We start from the raw sequence: 21,731 nt of genomic DNA, 5'->3' as shown, positions 1-21,731 counted from the left end.
TGGGGCTCATTATTATGTATGGAGGACTATGTGGGGCCCATTATACTGTATACTGGTTGGCCTGCGATTTTGTTCAAGGTTTTCATTTTGGCCCTTTGTGTGTTAGAGTTTGACATCCCAAAGCAAAGTATCATGTCTTTTGTAAGCTCTGATATTTTGGGGTTTTTTTTTGTTCGCGGTTGCCTGGTGCGCCAGTGACTTTAAGAGAACAATAGTGTGGCCTTCAGAAAAAGCAGAACGGAGCCAACAGGAGACGTTGGATGACATTTTCCTAGTCTGCCGCTCTAAGCTTCTAATTGTCAGGGGACCTCTTGTTTGGACGCCAACCCATCAGATGTTGATGCCATATCTTGGCTTTATACCATCAATGCCTGTACTTAGAAAATGGGGAGTAAAGGCGAAGCTGTTTGCTGTGTAATTATTGATTTTAATGTGTGACTGCAGGAAGCCCAGATTTTCTCATTTATTGCTATATTTATGCAGAGGATTTGGTACTGTGCAGCAGAAGACGAGCTCCCACAGCCATAATGTATTAAAACAATGTATCAGACATGAGTTTAGACTATAAACACTGGCTTCTTTTCTGGGACGTTTACTTACTTTGTGCATTCTGTTTAATTAGTTATGTAAAATAATAATATATATTTTTCTGTCATTTTTTAGATGCAGAGTTTGTGACTTCTACTTTGATCCCAGAAAGTTTAACTACTGCCGTAGGAGACGATGATAAAATCTACTACTTCTTCAATGAGAACATTATGGAAGAAACTTCAGAGTTTCTAGACAAGACAAAAGTCGCAAGAGTGGCTCGTGTGTGCAAGGTAAGACGAGCCGGTCTACTTCCATCCATGTTAGTGTTACTGAACTATGTCACTTAATGGAGGCAATGTACTGATAAAATGCTACATGCGAAAATGGTTGGCTGGTCCCCTAAGCAAAGGCGTTCAGCACTTACAAGCTCTTTGCTCTGGAGCCTGTAAGCACTGCTCTGAAGCTGGTCAGAATCACTGGATCCGACCAGCTTCCGTGGCCCTGCACTCCTCAGATGCTGCAGAGCCAAAGTTGCCTTTGCTTGCAGCATAGGAGAGTGCGGAGTATGGGCCAGCGACTCAGCCATGCTGGATATCAGAAATGCCCATCATCAGGATCTGATGATGATCGACAAGCAGGAGGCTAGGGAGCGGTGCGCTGCTGAAGATAGATCATGCAACAACAGCTTTAATGACCCCCAATTACCCTTTGTATATGGAGGGGGTGCAATGCTACTCTACATTCACACAGGGGCCTTTCTAAATAGAGCTGCTACTCTAAAATTCACACAGGGGCCGTTCTACTCTTCCGTTAACACAGGGACCTTTCTAAATAGAGCTGTGCCATGACCATGTGAGATTTTTTATAAAAGGGTTTTACTTGCTAGCAAGTAGAAAGCTCTTGTCAGACTGATTTCTAAAGATACTGCGCATCTACAATGTTCCTTCCAATGGGGTTGTCAGAATACAAGCTTATTGCAACAAGTTGGGTTAGTGATACATATTAGGTAGCTATTGACCAAACCCTTGTTTGGCTGATAATGATCCCTTTCAACACCCCCATGCCCATGTTTGGTATATAAATGTGATCTCAATAGGGAGAGGGGGGAAATAACTTTCAGCGGTGACTTATTTTTCCGAGAATAAAAAGCGCAGACAGTTGAAATTCAACATCCAATTTCACGGGAGAGTAAAGAGATGCTCCCTTACTCTGGTCAACCGGTCCCCCTGAAATTAGTGGCTTCAGATGATTTATAGCCAACATAGTCTTTACTTTAATTAAAGGTTTTTAAAGGATATAGACCTAGTTGTGTATAATTTTATTTTTTTTACCTTAATGCATATACAGTACAGACCAAAAGTTTGGACACACCTTCTCATTTAAAGATTTTTCTGTATTTTCATGATTATGAAAATTATACATTCACACTGAAGGCATCAAAACTATGAATTAACACATGTGGAATTATATACTTAACAAAAAAGTGTGAAACAACTGAAAATATGTCTTATATTCTAGGTTCTTCAAAGTAGCCACCTTTTGCTTTGATGACTGCTTTGCACACTCTTGGCATTCTCTTGATGAGCTTCAAGAGGTAGTCACCGGAAATGGTTTTCACTTCACGGGTGTGCCCTGTCAGGTTTAACAAGTGGGATTTCTTGCCTTATAAATGAAGTTGGGACCTCTGCTTCTGAGGATAAGTTTATCCGAGTCACCAGCCTCAGAAATCGCAGGTTAACAGCAGCTCAGATTAGAGACCAGGTCAATGCCACACAGAGTTCTAGCAGCAGACACATCTCTTCAACAACTATTAAGAGGAGACTTTGTGCAGCAGGCCTTCATGGTAAAATAGCTGCTAGGAAACCACTGCTAAGGACAGGCAACAAGCAGAAGAGACTTGTTTGGGCTAAAGAACACAAGGAATGGACATTAGACCAGTGGAAATCTGTGCTTTGGTCTGATGAGTCCAAATTTGAGATCTTTGGTTCCAACCACCGTGTCTTTGTGCGACGCAGAAAAGGTGAACGGATGGACTCTACATGCCTGGTTCCCACCGTGAAGCATGGAGGAGGAGGTGTGATGGTGTGGGGGTGCTTTGCTGGTGACACTGTTGGGGATTTATTCAAAATTGAAGGCATACTGAACCAGCATGGCTACCACAGCATCTTGCAGCGGCATGCTATTCCATCCGGTTTGCGTTTAGTTGGACCATCATTTATTTTTCAACAGGACAATGACCCCAAACACACATCCAGGCTGTGTAAGGGCTATTTGACCAAGAAGGAGAGTGATGGGGTGCTACGCCAGATGACCTGGCCTCCACAGTCACCAGACCTGAACCCAATCGAGATGGTTTGGGGTGAGCTGGACCGCAGAGTGAGGGCAAAAGGGCCAACAAGTGCTAAGCATCTCTGGGAACTCCTTCAAGATTGATGGAAGACCATTTCCGGTGACAACCTCTTGAAGCTCATCAAGAGAATGCCAAGAGTGTGCAAAGCTGTCATCAAAGCAAAAGGTGGCTACTTTGAAGAACCTAGAATATAAGACATATTTTCAGTTGTTTCACACTTTTTTGTTAAGTATATAATTCCACATGTGTTAATTCGTAGTTTTGATGCCTTCAGTGTGAATGTACAAATTTCATAGTCATGAAAATACAGAAAAGTCTTTAAATGAGAAGGTGTGTCCAAACTTTTGGTCTGTACTTTGTTGGGCTCAAAATAATTTTGCATCTAGATTTTGTTAAAAATGTTGCACTGTTTGACTTCTGGGGCTGTTTTTTCCCTGGTCATTGCTGACTGCAGAATGAGTTAACTGAGAATCTATCAGTGAGCTTGTTTTGAATAGGGGTTTGTAACTCTTTCATCTGACTTTTTCTGAGCTCCTCTCAGCTGATTGATGACCAAAAATCACAGGAGAGCTGAACTTTTATGTAATGATAAATTGGCACAGAGGAATTCAGTTAAAGACAGAAGAGTTGCAAGCTCTCTGTTGAACAAGCTCACTGCCAGAATCTTAGTTAACTCTTTCTTCAGCCGGCAATTGACAGTGAAACATGAAGTTATATAGAAGGCAAACTGTTCAAAATTTTTAATGAAACCCAATTGCAAAAATAATTTCTAGACCAAAATAAATACATTTGAATGCGTTGTGCCAAGTTGGGAAGTTATTCCCTATCAATTAGATAGGTGATAACTTTGCGATCGCTGGAGGTTTGACTGCTGGGACCCCCACAGATTTCAAGAACTAGACTCTGAAGGGCCCCAAGTGAATAGTGGGACTTGGCAGGGCTTAAGAGGGCTGACTATATACTGTCTTAGGGCACATAGATGTCAGGGGGGAATAGATATGTGAAGGTTTACTAGAGCTGTACGGTCTCTGCTTTGTTACATGGCATATATTGATGACCCATTATTTATTTATTTATTTTTTGGGATTGAACGTTCATTTTTAGCTGTGAAACCAAATCCTATTTTCTGTAATCCGTTCAGACCCACTGGTGAAAAACAGTGATTTGTTCCAATTTGAGTAGCTGGCACTGTCTCGCCTATGAAGTGAAATGGTCCCAGAAGATCACTTTATCAAACATGTTTCTTGCGTTCACATAAGGCAATAAATGCGTCTCGCCCCGGCTGTTCCAAAATATCACAAAATAGCTCATGTTTGCCCAATTTAAAAACCAGCCATGAATGTTGTCTGAAAAGAAATCCGCATAAAGCGTGTTTTCCCGGTGATCTCATTGTTGTTTTGTTACTCGCAGACAGATGGTAAATAGCTTTATTTCTTATCAATTTGTGAAACATTTCCTCCTGCTGGAAGCGCGGACACCCAGAACGTGTATCTATACATCGAACTTGTGTTGTGGCTGTCAGACAACCAAGTGGGTGTCTGGTCACATCATCTCGTCTGCATGAGACGTGGAGGCAATCGCTTTACACGGTGAGGATGGCCATTATATGAAATAAGGAAAACATGGCTTTCTCCCGGAAACAGCGCCACTCTTGAGCATGGGCTATTTCTGGTATTGCAGATCCGTCCCATTCGATTCACTGGTGCGGAGCTGCAGTATCGTTGCCTTTATAGGACAGTGGTGTCTATACTGGGAAAACAGTTTTTCTTCTTATATAATCAGTTTGCTTTTGCTATAGGCATAAGATGCACCCTTTATATATAGCTTACTAAGAAAAATACATTTTTGAGAATATTTTTTCCTAAAGAGTGATCAGGAGTTTTTACCCTGCGTATTTTCTAAAAAAACAAAACAACAAAACAAGTAACCTATTTTACTTAGTGGGTGCAGAAAATATGCATCATCAAAAACTTACCAAAAAGCTCACCATGGGAACGTAGCCTTTAAAGGTTTTTCTCATCGATATTCAGGATCTGTTCCCTTGGAACCTGGATTCCGGTTTGCCAGGAGGTGGTGCGCTCTCGATTTATTGACAGCTTGTACCAGCGGTATGGTTGTGCCGTCGGCCTGACTTGTGCACTGTCCAATGGTGCAAGTAGAGGCTGCTTTGTCTCTGGAGCATTAGAGGAGTGCAAGAGCACAGATGCTGGCAGGATCCAGTAATATAACCAGCTTCAGAGAAGCGCTTGCAAGCTCTATTGCAAAGAGCTTGTAAGCGTTGTGCTCCTTGTCTAGGAGTCCGTCCACCGGACTGCAGATGTGGGCAGTAAGCAAGGCCAGGAGCAGCGAACCCTAAACAAAGTTGCTTGTTTTTACAATCACTTTTGTAACCTTTTTAAAGCATTTATTTTGTTTGGACTTTACTTTAAAGGGATTCTGAAAGCACCTTGATGCTTTTCTTTTTAGAGGGCATCATGAAGTCATGACAGATTCCGGTTTAATCCATACAAAATAATGATAGCCCTCACCAGAGAGTTGTGAACTGTAGAAAAGTCCTCTATTCCTCCATACATGACATGTAAAAAGACAGCAACGTTTCGCCCTGTATTGTCTTACAAAGAACATGCAGGTCGAAACGTTGCTGAATGGAGAAATAAAGGACTTTTCTGCTTTTGTCAACTCCCTGGTGAGCGCTGCCATTACTTGCGTAGATTTCTTGGTCACATTGACTTTGTTGCTCCTGTTTCCCTGACAGTGCCTCTGGTTTCGGTCATGCGTCGTTTTAATGAAATACATACAGGTGCTTCTCACAAAATTAGAATATCATCAAAAAGTTAATTTATTTCAGTTCTTCAATCCAAAAAGTGAAACTCATATATTATATGGAGTCATTACAAACAGTGATCTATTTCAAGTGTTTATTTCTGTTAATGTTGATGATTATGGCTTACAGCCAATGAAAACACAAAAGGCATGTGGGTCCACCGCTCATAAAGGCACAGGACACCCAGATCACATCACTCGTACTGTGCTGCAACTAACAAGATGTATATTTTATGAGAACTACGCTATAGATGCACATAAAGGACACACTGCTGAAACCAACGCCTCTAACTACTTCATGTTAGGGTGCTGAAAGGTCCCCTTTAAAGAGGAACTCAACATTTTTTTTATTTTTTTCCCTAATTTAATGATCCTCCAGGTTTTGCAGAAGTATACATTTTTGTAACATTCTTCCTTACCTTCTTTTGCTTCTTTCCCTCCCACACACCATATTGTAGTGCAGCTTCAATCCCTAGTTGATGCTCCTTTAGTAGCTCCTTTCATTTGCTGCTCAACAAGATCCATACACTATATTCAGTCTGTGTAAGGTATTCCCTGTCAGACTGGGGCCGTGGGGAGCAGAGAGGCTCAGACAGGGGAGTTCCTGTGCTCTGAGTATAAACCTGTACTAATTGCAACTTTTTGTTTAATTATTGGTTAACTGCGCCCCGAGTACTAATTTATATATTATTGCATTTGGGTGTAATATATGCGGCTCCTAGCTCTGCTTTCCACTGTCGAAATGGTATGTAGGCTTTCCACAATTTTGGGTCTACAGTCCAGAGAAAAAATAATTTGAACTCCATTTTCGAAACTTGTTTGCATTCAAGTTTCTTTCACTTTTGAGTCATTTTCTGTGACTAAGATTATTGACCAACTATGATGATAACTGTGCATTTACTTTAAGCAGTTTTCCTGAATGTCAATACTCCTCTTTTTATATAAACATATATCATAGACTTACAGTATACCTGTCCTTTCACACAAAACCTGTAGAAAAGCATGCTCTTGGTGTCTTCATCCCCACATAGTACATTTGCTTTTAGTGGACATAGAAGTGTAATCTGTCCGGGAACTGTCCCAGTTCTTATACTTTTGTTTTTTATTTTTTTCCCTTATCAGAGTTCTGCCAGCACCATAGGCGCTTGGACCGTTACCTTAACTCTCAGAATGCTTTGCTTATGGTTTTTCTAATGCCTTGCCAGTCCTAAACTAAAAGTCCACCTCTTTGTTATGCATTTATGCTATTTGACCGACTGCTCAGCAGGAGCAGAGTGACAGAGATTTGAGCATAGTCCCTGTAAACAGTTTTGGCATCTCTGCTGCTTGAGATAAATTACTTTTTATAAATTTGCACAACAGCGGAAATGAATCTCTCATGATGGAGTTCATCTATCATTGGATTGCAAAAACACCCATATTTTTTTAAGGGCTGTGTCTGCTGGACTGGGGGTGCCAAAGGCCCACCAGTAACATTGAGTCTGGTGGCCCACTGTTCAGCTACATGCAAGTATCACATTACCCTCACTCACAAATTTGCCTTTATTTCTATGTAATAATAAACTGGGTAAAATGAATGTGGAGATGATACCCTTGTCTGTACATAGTGAAACATGTATTGTGCCAACTACTTATGATATAGGTGGTGTAGAGAGCCAGTCCCTGCATGGGGGCCCACCGGAGGATTCTCCTGTGGGCCAGTCCGAGCTTGGCTGTGAACAAGTCTGTGTTTGTGACTTTTTAGCACATATACTACTTCTGCCTGTTCCCTACTTGCATTAGGTAGGTTAGCAAGAAGTAGGGAGCAGATAACACGTAGTATGGCTGCAGGGTCAGTCTAGCATTTGAATATGAAATAAGGGGTTAATAGGCACCAGTCTCCAGAGTATTGTTGGCTCAGCTGTGACAGGAATTTCCTGGTGGTGCAAAAGCCGACAAATATTCAAGCAAATGAGAAGAAAATAGAAAGGCAGCAACTCACCGATCCTGCTGCAATTAAAAGTCCTTTAATCTGGAAAAACTGCTAATCCAGCAAGCGGTACATTGCAAGGCAAGAGTGAGCAATGCAGCGAGAGGGGAAGAGGATGACGGCCGTTTCACACCTGTGTGAGTTGCTGCCTTTCTATTTTCTTTTCATTTGTCAGTCTAGCATTTGTTCTGTATTACTATGGAGACAAATAGGTCTGCGTAGGAGCTGTGGGTTGGTCTGCGTAGTTGTGGGTTGGTCTGCGTAGGAGCTGAAGATTGGTCTGCGTAGGAGCTGTGGGTTGGTGTGCGTAGGAGCTGTGGGTTGGTCTGCGTAGGAGCTGTGGTTGGTCTGCGTAGGAGCTGTGGGTTGGTCTGCGTAGGAGCTGTGGTTGGTCTGCGTAGGAGCTGTGGGTTCGTCTGCGTAGGAGCTGTGGGTTGGTCTGCGTAGGAGCTGTGGGTTGGTCTGCGTAGGAGCTGTGGTTGGTCTGCGTAGGAGCTGTGGGTTGGTCTGCGTAGGAGCTGTGGGTTGGTCTGCGTAGGAGCTGTGGGTTGGTCTGCGTAGGAGCTGTGGGTTGGTCTGCGTAGGAGCTGTGGGTTGGTCTGCGCAGGAGCTGTGGGTTGGTCTGCGCAGGAGCTGTGGGTTGGTCTGCGTAGGAGCTGTGGGTTGGTCTGCGCAGGAGCTGTGGGTTGGTCTGCGTAGGAGCTGTGGGTTGGTCTGCGTAGGAGCTGTGGGTTGGTCTGCGCAGGAGCTGTGGGTTGGTGTGCGTAGGAGCTGTGGGTTGGTGTGCGTAGGAGCTGTGGGTTGGCCTGCGCAGGAGCTGTGGGTTGGCCTGCGCAGGAGCTGTGGGTTGGCCTGCGCAGGAGCTGTGGGTTGGCCTGCGCAGGAGCTGTGGGTTGGCCTGCGCAGGAGCTGTGGGTTGGCCTGCGCAGCAGCTGTGGGTTGGCCTGCGCAGGAGCTGTGGGTTGGCCTGCGCAGCAGCTGTGGGTTGGCCTGCGCAGCAGCTGTGGGTTGGCCTGCGCAGCAGCTGTGGGTTGGCCTGCGCAGGAGCTGTGGGTTGGCCTGCGCAGGAGCTGTGGGTTGGCCTGCGCAGGAGCTGTGGGTTGGCCTGCGCAGGAGCTGTGGGTTGGCCTGCGCAGGAGCTGTGGGTTGACCTGCGCAGAAGCTGTAGAAACAAGATGTTGGGGAATTTTAAATTCAGAGTTACAATCAATACTTTTCGCCTATCCTCAGGAAAGCAAGTTGATAATTGCCGGCACTCCCACCGATCACAAGGATGGGTTACGGGCCCAGAGGCCCCTATCTAAATGAAATAGAGGTTGAGCATGCACACTGTCGCCCCATTCAAAGTCAATGGGAGCCATTTTTGCTATCCCCTTCATTCAGTGACAACAGATATTCATAAACAATAATTAATAAATCACCATGTTGACCTGATTGTGAATGTGAGCTAATACATGGCAGGTCTTGATTATATACTTGCAATGTACATCACAGCCTGACTAGATAAGCACTAATAAAATTCCCTTATATTTCATTATGAGGATATGGCTGAGATTAGATAAAGCCAACAGATAATGCAGGGAAAATAAAAGATTTGGACTTCTGCAAATAGCTGACTTAGATCTTTCACAATTTGATTTCTAGTTTGTGATCCTGCTCCAGATAACGCCTTGTTTACCAGGTCAGGAATGTAGGTGTTGTAGTCGGTGAGTCACCGGAATGGCCTCCATTGCTCCCATATCTGGAGTAGAGTTTTGGAGATGGGCGCAGGACCTTTTCCAGATAAGCTTGTTGCATGTTTAAACGCAATCCTGATGTAGCTCAATAAACTCTTCATAATTCTTTTAGGGTATATGCACACAAAATCTTTTAAACTCAGGTGAACCCACCACATTATTCAAGCGGAAGACGCTTGAGGATCTGATGTATTTTTCTTGAAGCATCTTGTGTCATTTTTTCGGTAGTTTCCTGGGGAGCGTCTTTTCTATTGTTTTGCTGCTGGTATTTCTTTTGCAGATTTTTCCCATGGATTTTGTTAAGTCTCTTTTACTGTCGTTTTACAGATTTTTTTTCACTTTATGAAATAATGAAGAAACCTTTAGCGTTTAAACAAAAAATTAATGGCAAAGGGCACAAAAAGATGTCCAGGCATCTTCTGGCCATTTGTGAGCTTTCCCATTGACTTGTATTGAAAAGTAGAACACGTCTTCTCAGCAGAAAATGCCAGAAGGATGATCAGGTCACTTCTTTTCACCACTTGGAGTTTTTAGAAATTCATTATAAGACTAAAACGAAAAGTCTGAACGTATGAACAGCAAGTCGTTTTTACATGGAGATCCTTATAATCATTCTTTTGAGCATTTTCTGTATAGACATACTTTTAAAGTGGAGTTAAACCTTAAAGGGTCTTGTTTGTGTAAATATTTCCTTCTAGAGGCAGCCAGGGTCCTGTTTCTGTCCAACCGGTACACTGATGCTTCCACCCTGTGCCAGTCATTGCTTTGGTTGCCTATTCACTACAAAATACAATCTTACTACTTTAAGTGCTTAATGTTGAGGTGAGTCCAAGAAAAACATCAGCTGATGTTGTACCTTATATACTCGAGTACAAGCGGACTTTTTCAGTAAATTTTTTTGTGCTGAAAAGGCCCTCCTCGGCTTATACTCGGGTATATACATTTCGGTGGGGGAGTTGTGGCGGCAGAGGAGCCGGTGCACAGGCAGTAGCCGCTGCTGCAGCTACCACGTGTGCCCGCTGCTAAAGGTAAATGAATGTTCACTCATCTCCACGCCCATGGGCGTGGAGAAGAGTGAATATGCATTTTCTTTTAATAGCGGGCACAGAGGAGCGCTGAACTACTGCTGCAATTGACAGTGCCCGATATTAAAAAAAAAAAAAAATAATGCATATTCACTCCTCTCCACGCACATAGTCCCGGCGTGGAGAGGAGTGAGTATCCCAGCTCACCTCGGCATCTGAGGGCGCATGGCAGTGATGTCATGCGCTGCTCAGATGCTGGCCGACATGACGCAGTTCTGGAGCAGAGGTGAGGAAGGAAGGTGAGTATAAGTGTTTATTTTTTTTTCATGTGTGCAGTGATGGGGGGGCCATGTATACCATGTATGGCTGATGACTGTTTCATGCAGCTATATATCATATCATAACCCCTATTTATTATAAAGATGGCTGGACCATACATAAGCACGTTCTGCCTATTGTGTCCCCCCTATTTCCTTAGAGGTTGTAAGCTTCTGTAACTGTTGAACAATGTGTTACTTTGATTTTTATTATTGTCTGTACATGTTCCCTCTTAATTGTAAAGTGTGGCAGAATATGTTGGCGCTATAGAAATAGTGATTATTTATTAGATCTATTTTGAGGGCATATTGAGCTAACTGGGTCCGTCAGTTGGCGCCTCGCCAGTTAGCTAGAGCCCAAACATGTCCAACACTGCTCTTGGCTCTTTTTTTGTGGTTATCCCATTATAAGGCCAAATTCATACGTCTGTGAAACACTGCTCACATACTGTCAGAAAAATATTAAGAATTTCTCCCTCCCAGACCCCTCTTCCTCTCCCCTCTCCCTTATAGTATTTGTCAGGAGAGAAGAGCTGACAATCTACCATGTTTCTGTATGCAAATTAACACACATGAGAAATGCCTTGTAAACAAATGCTAGCCCAAAAGGTGCTACCAAACCCAATTAACACAGGCTTGTCATAAATTTACATCTAGCTGAGAAGGTTGTATTCCCAGATCGTCAAGGGAATTTAACAGAGGTCTGCAGACTGGCCGGAGCCGACACAAAATATGGAATAACTAAAGTTTCATACGTCCGATAATAATGGGACCCATATTTTTAGTGACAGGGTCAGCTAAGGAACAATATGCTTAATTTCCGTAGCTGTGAGCCACTTCGGGGAGCAATAACGCAGAAGTAACAAAATAACAGACCGCAAGTATGTCATGTGTGGTCTCTAAAGAAAGGCAAATCCATAATGGAAATTATGGCATCGTTTGCATGCTTCTGCAATCAACGAGCGATAAGTTATCCCAGAAGTTAGCGATTTTAATAAAAATGTGAAGGCTGGAGCCCAGCCCACATGATGTCAGCACAGGGGGTGTGTGCGCCGCCCTCCCCCTTCAGCATGAAAGACCCCACTGAGGATGGATCAGTATTCATTGCTGGGAGTATATATTTATTATATCAAAGGATCCCATTCGATAACGGTCTAATCAAGTGGAGTGTCTCTCCTCCAGCTATATTGAATCGTCTCTGCAGTCGTATAGTAAGTTTCTTCTTTAATTCTTATTATTTTGTGTAACTGCATATGTATCGTGTTGTCCCCTTTTGTAAAATCTTTGTATATTTTTCCTAAACACTGCCTTTTGGATTAAATATAAAATTTAATAGTCCTCTTTCTTTTGCTCTGTGATCTTTCCCTCCCCTGAAGCCATATATGCTACCAGAATGCAGGCGTCCGACTAGGCCTGTATTATATTTCAAACTGGCCAGTGGTGGCAGCGAATAATAATAATTGGGCTATCGTGGAGCTGGCAGTAACCGTACTGGGTCGTATACACATATTTCATTCGTTGCAATTCGGGGGTGTGACGCCATACACTTCCTACTCGCTTGCGGATAGCTATGTAGTGAGCAATCGGGATCATGTGCTCGCGAATCCCTGCTCAATCCTGTGAATTCTTGACAGAGTGACGGCAGGGGTGGAATATTGTGTGATTTCCCCGGTGTCGTCCCTGACAAATTGGTGGCAACGGTGGGATATTATGTGATCTTCCCTGTGTCGCCTCTGTCGTCCCTAACACATACTGAGCATTATTTTTTTGCTGACCACAGGTCCCTGACCAAAACTCCAAAGCCTCATAATCATATTAGGCTGAATAGTTCAGCTGAAGAGACCTGCGGTTGTCAAGACATCCCAATCCATACTCTGTGATATACAGGCTTCTAAATTCAGCCGGAATGTTATCAGATTAGTTGCTGAATTTCTATCCACCACTTGTATCAAACTGATGAAATTAAGCCTAACCTAAAAAGTTAGAATACTTGTCCTTCTCAGTTGTCAACCTCATTGAACATCGGTATTTAATGCCCTTCATTTCTTTATGGGAAATTTAAATAATTGTAGTCGATAATGCCAGTGGATATAAGAAACCTTCTAATATATTTTATTGTCAAAATGTGCTTCTTTCTCCTCTTATAAGCCTATCCGTCTCCATCCTCCCTGCTCTCTGAAAACACCAAAATCTCTGAAAAACAACTAAAAGTATTCTTGGTCAAAACAAGACAGCTCACTGAGGTATCAGATTACAGCTCCTATTAAAGTCTAAGTAGAGGGAAGAGTGAGGAACCCAGTAAGAGAACAGGCAGAGGAAGAGAGTTGGGCACATTTTGCTGCAGCTTCTAGTACGTGAGTTGTATCACATTAGTGCTGGATTCAGCGCTACACTACTTAGTACTGCTATACAATATAATCCATGCTGTTATGTACTGTCCTCCTTCAACCAGCACAAAGGATGCTCCTATCATGTAACATACAGTGTTTTTACACAGGTACACATAAAACAAACCAAAGTAGCAAAAATATACAAAAATTCTCCTGAATCGGACTTTATTTTTTTGTTCCTGCGCCTCTCCGTTTCTGAGAAATGGCCCAATTTTCCATGAATAGAAATGTATTCTGGGTGTGGTCCCCATAAAACCAACAGAGAAGAGTTGGGACCACGCCCATTTGGCAGATAAGGCTATGAGAGCCATATCTCAGGAACAGAAAGGCACAGAAACAAAAAACAATCCAAATCAGATTAAGGAGAACATCTGCATTTATGCCATGTTAAAAAGAATAATGATGGCAAGTGACAGGTCCGGTTTAAGTTTTGGTTTGCCTCCTGCTTGTATTCTATATTTTAGAAAAGATTAATGCAATTTTCTTACAATTTCAGAGTGATATAGGAGGCAGGAAGATTCTACAGAAGAAGTGGACATCATTCCTGAAAGCGAGATTGTTCTGCTCGAGTCCATACTATGAAACTTTAAAGAGTGCCTACACATTGGATGTGGGAAACTGGGACGAAACCATCTTCTATGCAGCCTTTATTTTTCAATGGTAGGTGTTCTATTTTATATCTGCACTAGATCCATAATAGGGTCCAAAAGCAATCTCTCCAAAAGAAGATTTGGTGATAAATTTATGATCGGTGAGACTCGAACCACCACTGATTACAAGAACTGTGTCTCCCATGTGAATGGAGTCGTGGTTTACATACATGACCACCACTTTATTCATTTAGATCTTAGCTAGCTGACATGTTTTGGCATCTTAAAGGGGACCTGTCACCAGGTCAAAAGTTGCCAATTTTTGCTCTCTTTTTATTTCCACTGCTCCCCTGAGTACTCTGCTTTTTTCTTTTTGAAAGTCCACCATATGGTTTCAGAGATATTGGCTTTTTATTTAGTATGCCAAGTTTGCAAATTTTTTTAGTCTTTAGCAAGAGGGCGTTGCTCTCATGGTAATTATGTAGAGCAGCCTGGAGACACGCCCCCAGATAATGAGTTAGCCACCTCCCCTTATTAAAGACCATAAAGATTGACACTAAATAAAAAGTCTCACATCTCTGGAACCCAATTTCTGATTTTAAAAAAGTAAAAAAGCAATTACTCAGGGGAGCAGCAGGAATATAATGAATGAAAAATCTAACCATTGGTGACAGGTCCTCTTTAATAGGGATGAGAATAACCCAGAAGACATCGCGTCCTGTCAATGACTCTATTCCTTATGACAAAAAATTGAAGGGAACCTGTTGGTAAAAAAAAAAAAAAATAAAAAAATGTTTTTACCTGCAGGTGTAGTGCTAATCTGCAAGTAAATTATTTTTTTAAATATTTGTGGCATTATGATTGGAAGTTATGCTGCCGGGAGAAAATGAAGTTACGTCCTCCCTTCAGCCGCTTCCTTCCAGTCATCTGGGTGACGCTGGAGCTGTGATCAGTCAGTGCTCACTACGCAGTGAGTACATTGTAATCGTGCCCATCACACCTTGACTGACAGCCTTCTTTGCAGCATACGTGTGCGGAGGAGGATGTCCTTTAAGGAGACGGGTATTTACTTGCAGATTAGCACTATGAATGCAGTTTTTTTCTTTGCTGACCGGTTCCTTTTAGTAGGAATTCAAAGGTTCAGTGGTCTGGACTCTACACTTCCACCAGACTAGAAATGCTGAAAAAAAAACAAAGGCAGGAACGGCGGAGCTTAGGAGACTGCACATTGTTACTGATCATAAGGTGCACTTTAATGTTTAATATAAAGCTGTATGGTGCTTCAGACTAGTGGTGAGATTTATGTAATTGCCTCTTACTGAATTGAAATGTTAAAGTATTTAGTGAAAAATTTGCTTAAATGGTTAATAATCAGTGGAACATGACCGATTCCTGACTATGAAGATTGTTTTCTGCATGCTGTCTTTCTCTCAGTGTGAATCTCTGTGCTCGGTTTCCAGTTTGCAATAATCCAGATGTGCGACCTGTCATACGGAGAATACTTTCTGGGATAGAAGAAAGAATTACTCGTCTATGTAAACAATGTGTACTACACTGAGCAAACTCTCCGAAGACATACAGCATTGTTTTCTTGCCTAGCGGAGAACAAGTTTTCAAAGTATTTTGCTCCTTGAGCTCCTTGGACTTTGCTTTCTAGTTATTCAAAGGGGTATTCCTATCAACAGGTATTATCTCCTCTGTGAATAGGACATTCTGGTGATTGGTTTTGGTCCCACTACTAAGAACTTACTAATCGCCAGAATGTCAACTGTTGCACTCGGCCGACAGAGTGCAGTATCATTTCCACGCACTGACACAATGGAGAAGATGGAGAAATTTTGTTCACCATCTTCTCTTCAGTGTGCTCTGATTCCTTCATCTGAGAGAATCGGATCACACTATGCTGACACTCTGGTCAGAGTTTGATCAGTGTCTTTTACATAATCTGATTAGAGAATCTACAGCCATCTGCAGGAGCCCTAAGGGCCCCGTCACACTAAGCGATGCAGCAGCGATCCCGACAACGATACGACCTGTCAGGGATCGTTGCTGCATCGCTAGTACATCGCTGGTGAGCTGTCAAACAGGCAGGCTCACCAGCGATCAGGGGAGCAGCGATATCGTGGAAAGAATCGTTCCACGATGTCCTGCTCCCGTTACCAGCCTGCTGCAAGCAGGAGCAGGCTGGTAACTATGGTAAACATCGGGTTACTAAGTGCGCGTGTGCCCCTAGTAACCCGCTGTTTACCATGGATACCACTCTGCTACGGTGCGCGGGAGCCTCCGCGCACCGTAGCAGAGTGGTATCCATGGTAAACAGCGGGTTACTAAGTGCGCACGTGCCCCTAGTAACCCGATGTTTACCATAGTTACCAGCCAGATCGTTGGTCCCGCTGGTCACACACAGCGATGTGTGCTGGCCAGCGGGAGGCCAACGACCAAAAAATGGTCCAGGACACTTTGCAACGATCAGCGACCTCACAGCAGGGGCCTGATCGTTGCAAAGTGTCACACACAGCGACATCGCTGGTGAGTCACCAAAACCGTGACTCAGCAGCGATATCGCTAGCGATATCGCTATGTGAGACGGGGGCTTAACACTGCCCAATCAATGCTACCAGAGGCAGTCTATGTACGGACACACCCTTCTGACTGAAGAATGGTTATAAAATTTAGAATTTCTAGGAGGAATAATAGAAGACTGGTAGAACAACAAAGAAAGAAACATAAAGGAGCATTAGCACTGAATTTTTTCAATGCTTATTCTTAGTATCCTTTGATGTTCCAGGGTTTCTGCTATCACCAATCATTATGTTATGGCATATCCTAGCCATTTGTCATTACTTTATAAAGTGAGAATTTTCCTTTTAAGCTTCAAGGGTTATTCTCATCATCAATAAATAAAGTAGTTAAAAATGCTAAAGTGTTTGTAAAAATAAGCAATTTTGCAATTTACGTATTAAAAATCCCCTCCGTGCTTAATAACATAAAGGATTTTTAATTTCTGCTCATTGCCTACGTTACCGGCCACCTCTTCAGTTTATCAGAGTTGGCTATGCTCCTTGGCAAGGAGCGTAGTGCTTATAATCTCTTTCCCATAGAGCTTGTAAGTGCTGCTCTGAAGCTGTCCGGATTGTTGGATCTGGCCAGTTGCGATGCTGCAGAGGCAAAAGTTGCCTCATATCGCAGCATTGGCAGGGAACACACAATCCGAGTCAGTGGCACAGCCATTCTGCTAGTCTGAACTGTCAATCAATCATCAATGCTCTGCCCTTGGCAAGCGGGTACACTGGAGGCAGGGGAGCGGCGTGCTGCTGAGCAATGAAGAATGATACAAGCCATTTAATAGGCTTGGGACATCTCATTGTCTGTAAAAAATAAAGTGTTTTTCAGATTATTGAAAGCATACGAGTTCTCATTAGTGATGACACAGGAGGAATAATTAGCAATAATCAGTAAATGACCAGTGTTATTTTTATCCTAATGGTTCCGTCACCTGGATTTATGCCAGTCTAGCACCTGGTATCTTTAGAATTGTGACTCACAAGCCGCCTGGCACTGACTTCGTACAAGACAACCTTTCATGTGGTGACAATGAGGAGTGAGAGGGGGCCTTTTGATTGAGTAGAAGCATTTTCTGCTAACAGATGCTCAAAATGACGCCAAAAGAAAACTATGTGAAATATAGCCAAGATTATAGAGAGTGACGCCCGACCATACGGGGTTTGTTTGCGAATATCTAGTGAGTTATCAAGTAAATATTGCGAAGGAATAGATTTCTTACCATCCACAAACTGCTTGATTGGCATCATCCATCTGCCACAGTTCTGAAATCAGATTGTTCAGAAAGCTGGAAAAAATGTATTTCTTTTTGGGAAACAGTAGTGCTCAGTAGAGCTTCCCATGCCAGTCACAATAGCTGGTAGCAAAACGGTTTTATTTCTTGGCTGCCCATAATGGGAAGGTACCACCATCAGCGTGGAACTAGGAAGAGCGTTAAGCCATTGGGAGCGTGTGTTGCGATGCAAAACTGTTGCCCTGAAGTGCTGATGGCAAGAGAAGAGCTAATAAAAAGAAGTGCTTTAGCATCGGGGGGCTGTTTGCCGGAGGATGGGGTGTAAAGGGAACCTCTGTTGGGACCATTTTGAGAGTGGGGTCTGGTGTCTGTCTATTAGACTAGTGCCCGAGAATTGCAGGCTAGACCACTGTGGGAGTGTTAATTGTGCAGCAACGGTAGCTGGAGGTTAGACCAATTTGTCTATTTCCGGAGAGACGTTGGTCTTGAAGATGGAGAGTATGACACAGGGTCTATGATGATGCTGCACAGTGGATCGTCTGTCATTCTTTGACAGACTTGTTGGGTGAAAATTATCATCTTGAATTTTTTGTGCAAGGCCCAGAGAGTAGATGATTAGCGGCTTGGCTGAGCACATCGTCGGCTTGGAATGGTTGGAGCTCTGTGAGACATTAACCATCAAGGGTCTACTGAGCCGATTGTAGAGATATGACAAGGACCATAGAGTGACCTGGTTGAAGGTAATATTACAGAACGTTGTTCTTCTGCAGAGCATGCCAACTCCATCATTTTCTCACCTCTCTCCGTCCGGTGTCCTCATATGTTTGACCCAAGTCCCAATTTGAATCCTTGTGTTCTAACTCTGCCCAGTCAGACACCATCTCGTCCTGATCTGTGCCATGTTGGTGTCTTCCCCTACACAGATGGCCCTCCTCCTTCACCACCACTTAGGAACTGTGTTCTTTAGCCAATGTGCTTTTGAGACTATATTGCTTCGCGCATGACTCCCTCATCTCTTGTCGTGTTCAGGAGATGAGCTATAAAGTGCTGTCTAGGTACAGAGCTCCCTCTAAATTACATGCATTGATACTTTTCCTCCCATCGCATTGCTGGCGTTGTAACAATGCCGAAGCAACTGTTTTGCAAACTTTTTGTGATTTGTCCTGTACATTCTTCCTTCTGGAGGATTAGGTCAGCCATCACAGATTACACTCTCCCTTTCACCCTGGCATTCTTTCTGCTGCATCATAGCAAAATTCCCTTGAAATTTAACCCAAAATCAATTCTAATACATCAAGAGCGTTACAGCAGTTTTGACACCTTCTCACATGGTTCTTCTGGAGTAAGTTTTAAGAATTGGTGGAATATGAATCCATCTTGGTGAATGAGCGCTGATTGGTACTTTTGTATCCGTATGCGGGGCGAGAGTGAAGTAACTAGAGGGTATATCCATCCCTAAACACACCGACACAAACATCCCACCCTGTGACCTGGTTAAATCAATCCTGTGGTATAGTGAAATGAACAGTAGCATGTTACGTGTGGCCATGTTTGTATGTCGAAAGTTGTGTTGCAAAGTTGAATTGTAAGTTTATGATCATGTGTATAGCATTGTCTAGCCAACACTGTCCATAGGTCCTTGTGAAGTAACTCCGGTCGGAAACTCCTCTGTGGCAGGGATGAGAGTGATTATAGCTTCTCCAGGGTCTTCAAGTTGTGTTCTGGTATGTTTGAGCAATAGCACCATAAAGTGTGACCACGAGGCTCTCATGCCCTACTGGTTTTGTCAAGCATATTGTGCCACTTTGTGTGAAGAAAGAAAAAGTTTAAGTTTTTTTGTTTTTCCTAACTTTGTTCTGTGACTGTTGTTTTACTGGTGGACCATTTATAGATCCTTTTACACCTCTTCTGGTCGTGTTTATTGCTGTCAGACTTTGGCCACCTGGGACAGGAGGACTTGGCTCATTTTATTGAAGGACCATTTCCCAGATTCTCATCATCCATTAAAAAAAATAAAGCCTACGTACCTGGACTGAACCTCCTTTCTCCAGAGGCCCCATCACAGACATGTGTCCTAACTATATATTAGGTACACTCTTAAGGCCCACATTCACATTAGACTGTCAGCTGAACCTGTCGATATCAGCTGACGTTAGTCTATTGTGAATGGCTCGCCCTCCCCCTGACATTATCCATGTCAAGGGATATAAGAATCCGGCATGTTTGATTTTGGATTGGCAGCGTGGAGCGTTCCTGTATATGGCAAAGTCGCGAGAAAAAACTGTCTATCTACAGCTATCTAAAGTGTATGTGGGGCTTTATTTCATAAAAACAAAATAAAGGGCACCATATAGTCCTCCATACAGTATTATGGGCACCACATAGTCCATCGTTCAGTATTGTGGGCACCACACAGTCTTCCATATAGTATTATGGGCACCACAGTCTTCCATATAGTATTATGGGCACTAGATAGTCTACCATACAGTATTATGGGCACCACATAGTCTTCCATATAATATTATGGGCACCACATAGTCTTCCATATAGTATTATGGGCACCACATAGTCTTCCATATAGTATTATGGGCACCACATAGTCTTGCAAACAGTATTATGGGCACAACATAGTCTACCATATAGTATTATGGGCACCACATAGTTTATGGGCCCCACGTAGTCTTCCATACAGTATTATGGGCCCCACTTAGTCCTCCATACCGTATTATGGGCCCCATGTAGTCCTCCATACAGTATTAAGGGCCCCACGTAGTCCTCCATCCAGTATTAAGGGCCCCACGTAGTCCTCCATCCAGTATTAAGGGCCCCACGTAGTCCTCCATCCAGTATTAAGGGCCCCACGTAGTCCTCCATCCAGTATTAAGGGCCCCACGTAGTCCTCCATCCAGTATTAAGGGCCCCACGTAGTCCTCCATCCAGTATTAAGGGCCCCACGTAGTCCTCCATCCAGTATTAAGGGCCCCACGTAGTCCTCCATACAGTATTATGGGCCCCACGTAGTCCTCCATACAGTATTATGGGCCCCACGTAGTCCTCCATACAGTATTATGGGCCCCACGTAGTCCTCCATACAGTATTATGGGCCCCACGTAGTCCTCCATACAGTATTATGGGCCCCACGTAGTCCTCCATACAGTATTATGGGCCCCACGTAGTCCTCCATACAGTATTATGGGCCCCACGTAGTCCTCCATACAGTATTATGGGCCCCACGTAGTCCTCCATACAGTATTATGGGCCCCATGTAGTCCTCCATACAGTATTATGGGCCCCACGTAGTCCTCCATGCAGTATTATGGGCCCCACGTAGTCCTCCATACAGTATTATGGGCCCCACGTAGTCCTCCATACAGTATTATGGGCCCCACGTAGTCCTCGTTACAGTATTATGGGCCCCACGTAGTCCTCGTTACAGTATTATGGGTCCCACGTAGTCCTCGTTACAGTATTATGGGTCCCACGTAGTCCTCGTTACAGTATTATGGGTCCCACGTAGTCCTCGTTACAGTATTATGGGTCCCACGTAGTCCTCGTTACAGTATTATGGGTCCCACGTAGTCCTCGTTACAGTATTATGGGTCCCACGTAGTCCTCGTTACAGTATTATGGGTCCCACGTAGTCCTCGTTACAGTATTATGGGTCCCACGTAGTCCTCGTTACAGTATTATGGGTCCCACGTAGTCCTCGTTACAGTATTATGGGTCCCACGTAGTCCTCGTTACAGTATTATGGGTCCCACGTAGTCCTCGTTACAGTATTATGGGTCCCACGTAGTCCTCCATACAGTATTATGGGCCCCACGTAGTCCTCCATACAGTATTATGGGCCCCACGTAGTCCTCGTTACAGTATTATGGGTCCCACGTAGTCCTCGTTACAGTATTATGGGTCCCACGTAGTCCTCCATACAGTATTATGGGCCCCACGTAGTCCTCGTTACAGTATTATGGGCCCCACGTAGTCCTCGTTACAGTATTATGGGCCCCACGTAGTCCTCGTTACAGTATTATGGGCCCCACGTAGTCCTCGTTACAGTATTATGGGCCCCACGTAGTCCTCGTTACAGTATTATGGGTCCCACGTAGTCCTCCATACGGTATTATGGGCCCCATACTGTGCTCCATACATAAAAAATAATCAAATTCTCTCCTATCCCCATTCCCCGCAGCTTCAGTCACCTCAG

At 43.5% G+C, this 21,731-nt stretch overlaps 1 protein-coding gene across 5 annotated transcripts in view; it reads left to right on the top strand.

Moving 5' to 3' along the window:
- SEMA4G (semaphorin 4G) overlaps positions 1-21,731 on the top strand; it is a 225,694-nt gene that overhangs the window by 186,507 nt on the left and 17,456 nt on the right. For all 5 annotated transcript variants that reach the window (XM_073685302.1, XM_073685301.1, XM_073685299.1 and 2 more), the window contains 2 exons: positions 664-821; positions 13,638-13,801. In XM_073685302.1, coding sequence (XP_073541403.1) covers positions 664-821; positions 13,638-13,801 — 322 coding nt within the window. The remainder of the gene's footprint in view (positions 1-663; positions 822-13,637; positions 13,802-21,731) is intronic.

The sequence above is a fragment of the Phyllobates terribilis genome, unplaced genomic scaffold, assembly GCF_046119375.1.
Source record: "Phyllobates terribilis strain yellow unplaced genomic scaffold, ASM4611937v1 Scaffold_5__5_contigs__length_657084704, whole genome shotgun sequence".
Taxonomy (NCBI): domain Eukaryota; kingdom Metazoa; phylum Chordata; class Amphibia; order Anura; family Dendrobatidae; genus Phyllobates; species Phyllobates terribilis.
The sequence above is the reverse complement of the archived record's forward strand: the minus strand, read 5'-3'. Positions and strand labels throughout refer to the sequence as shown.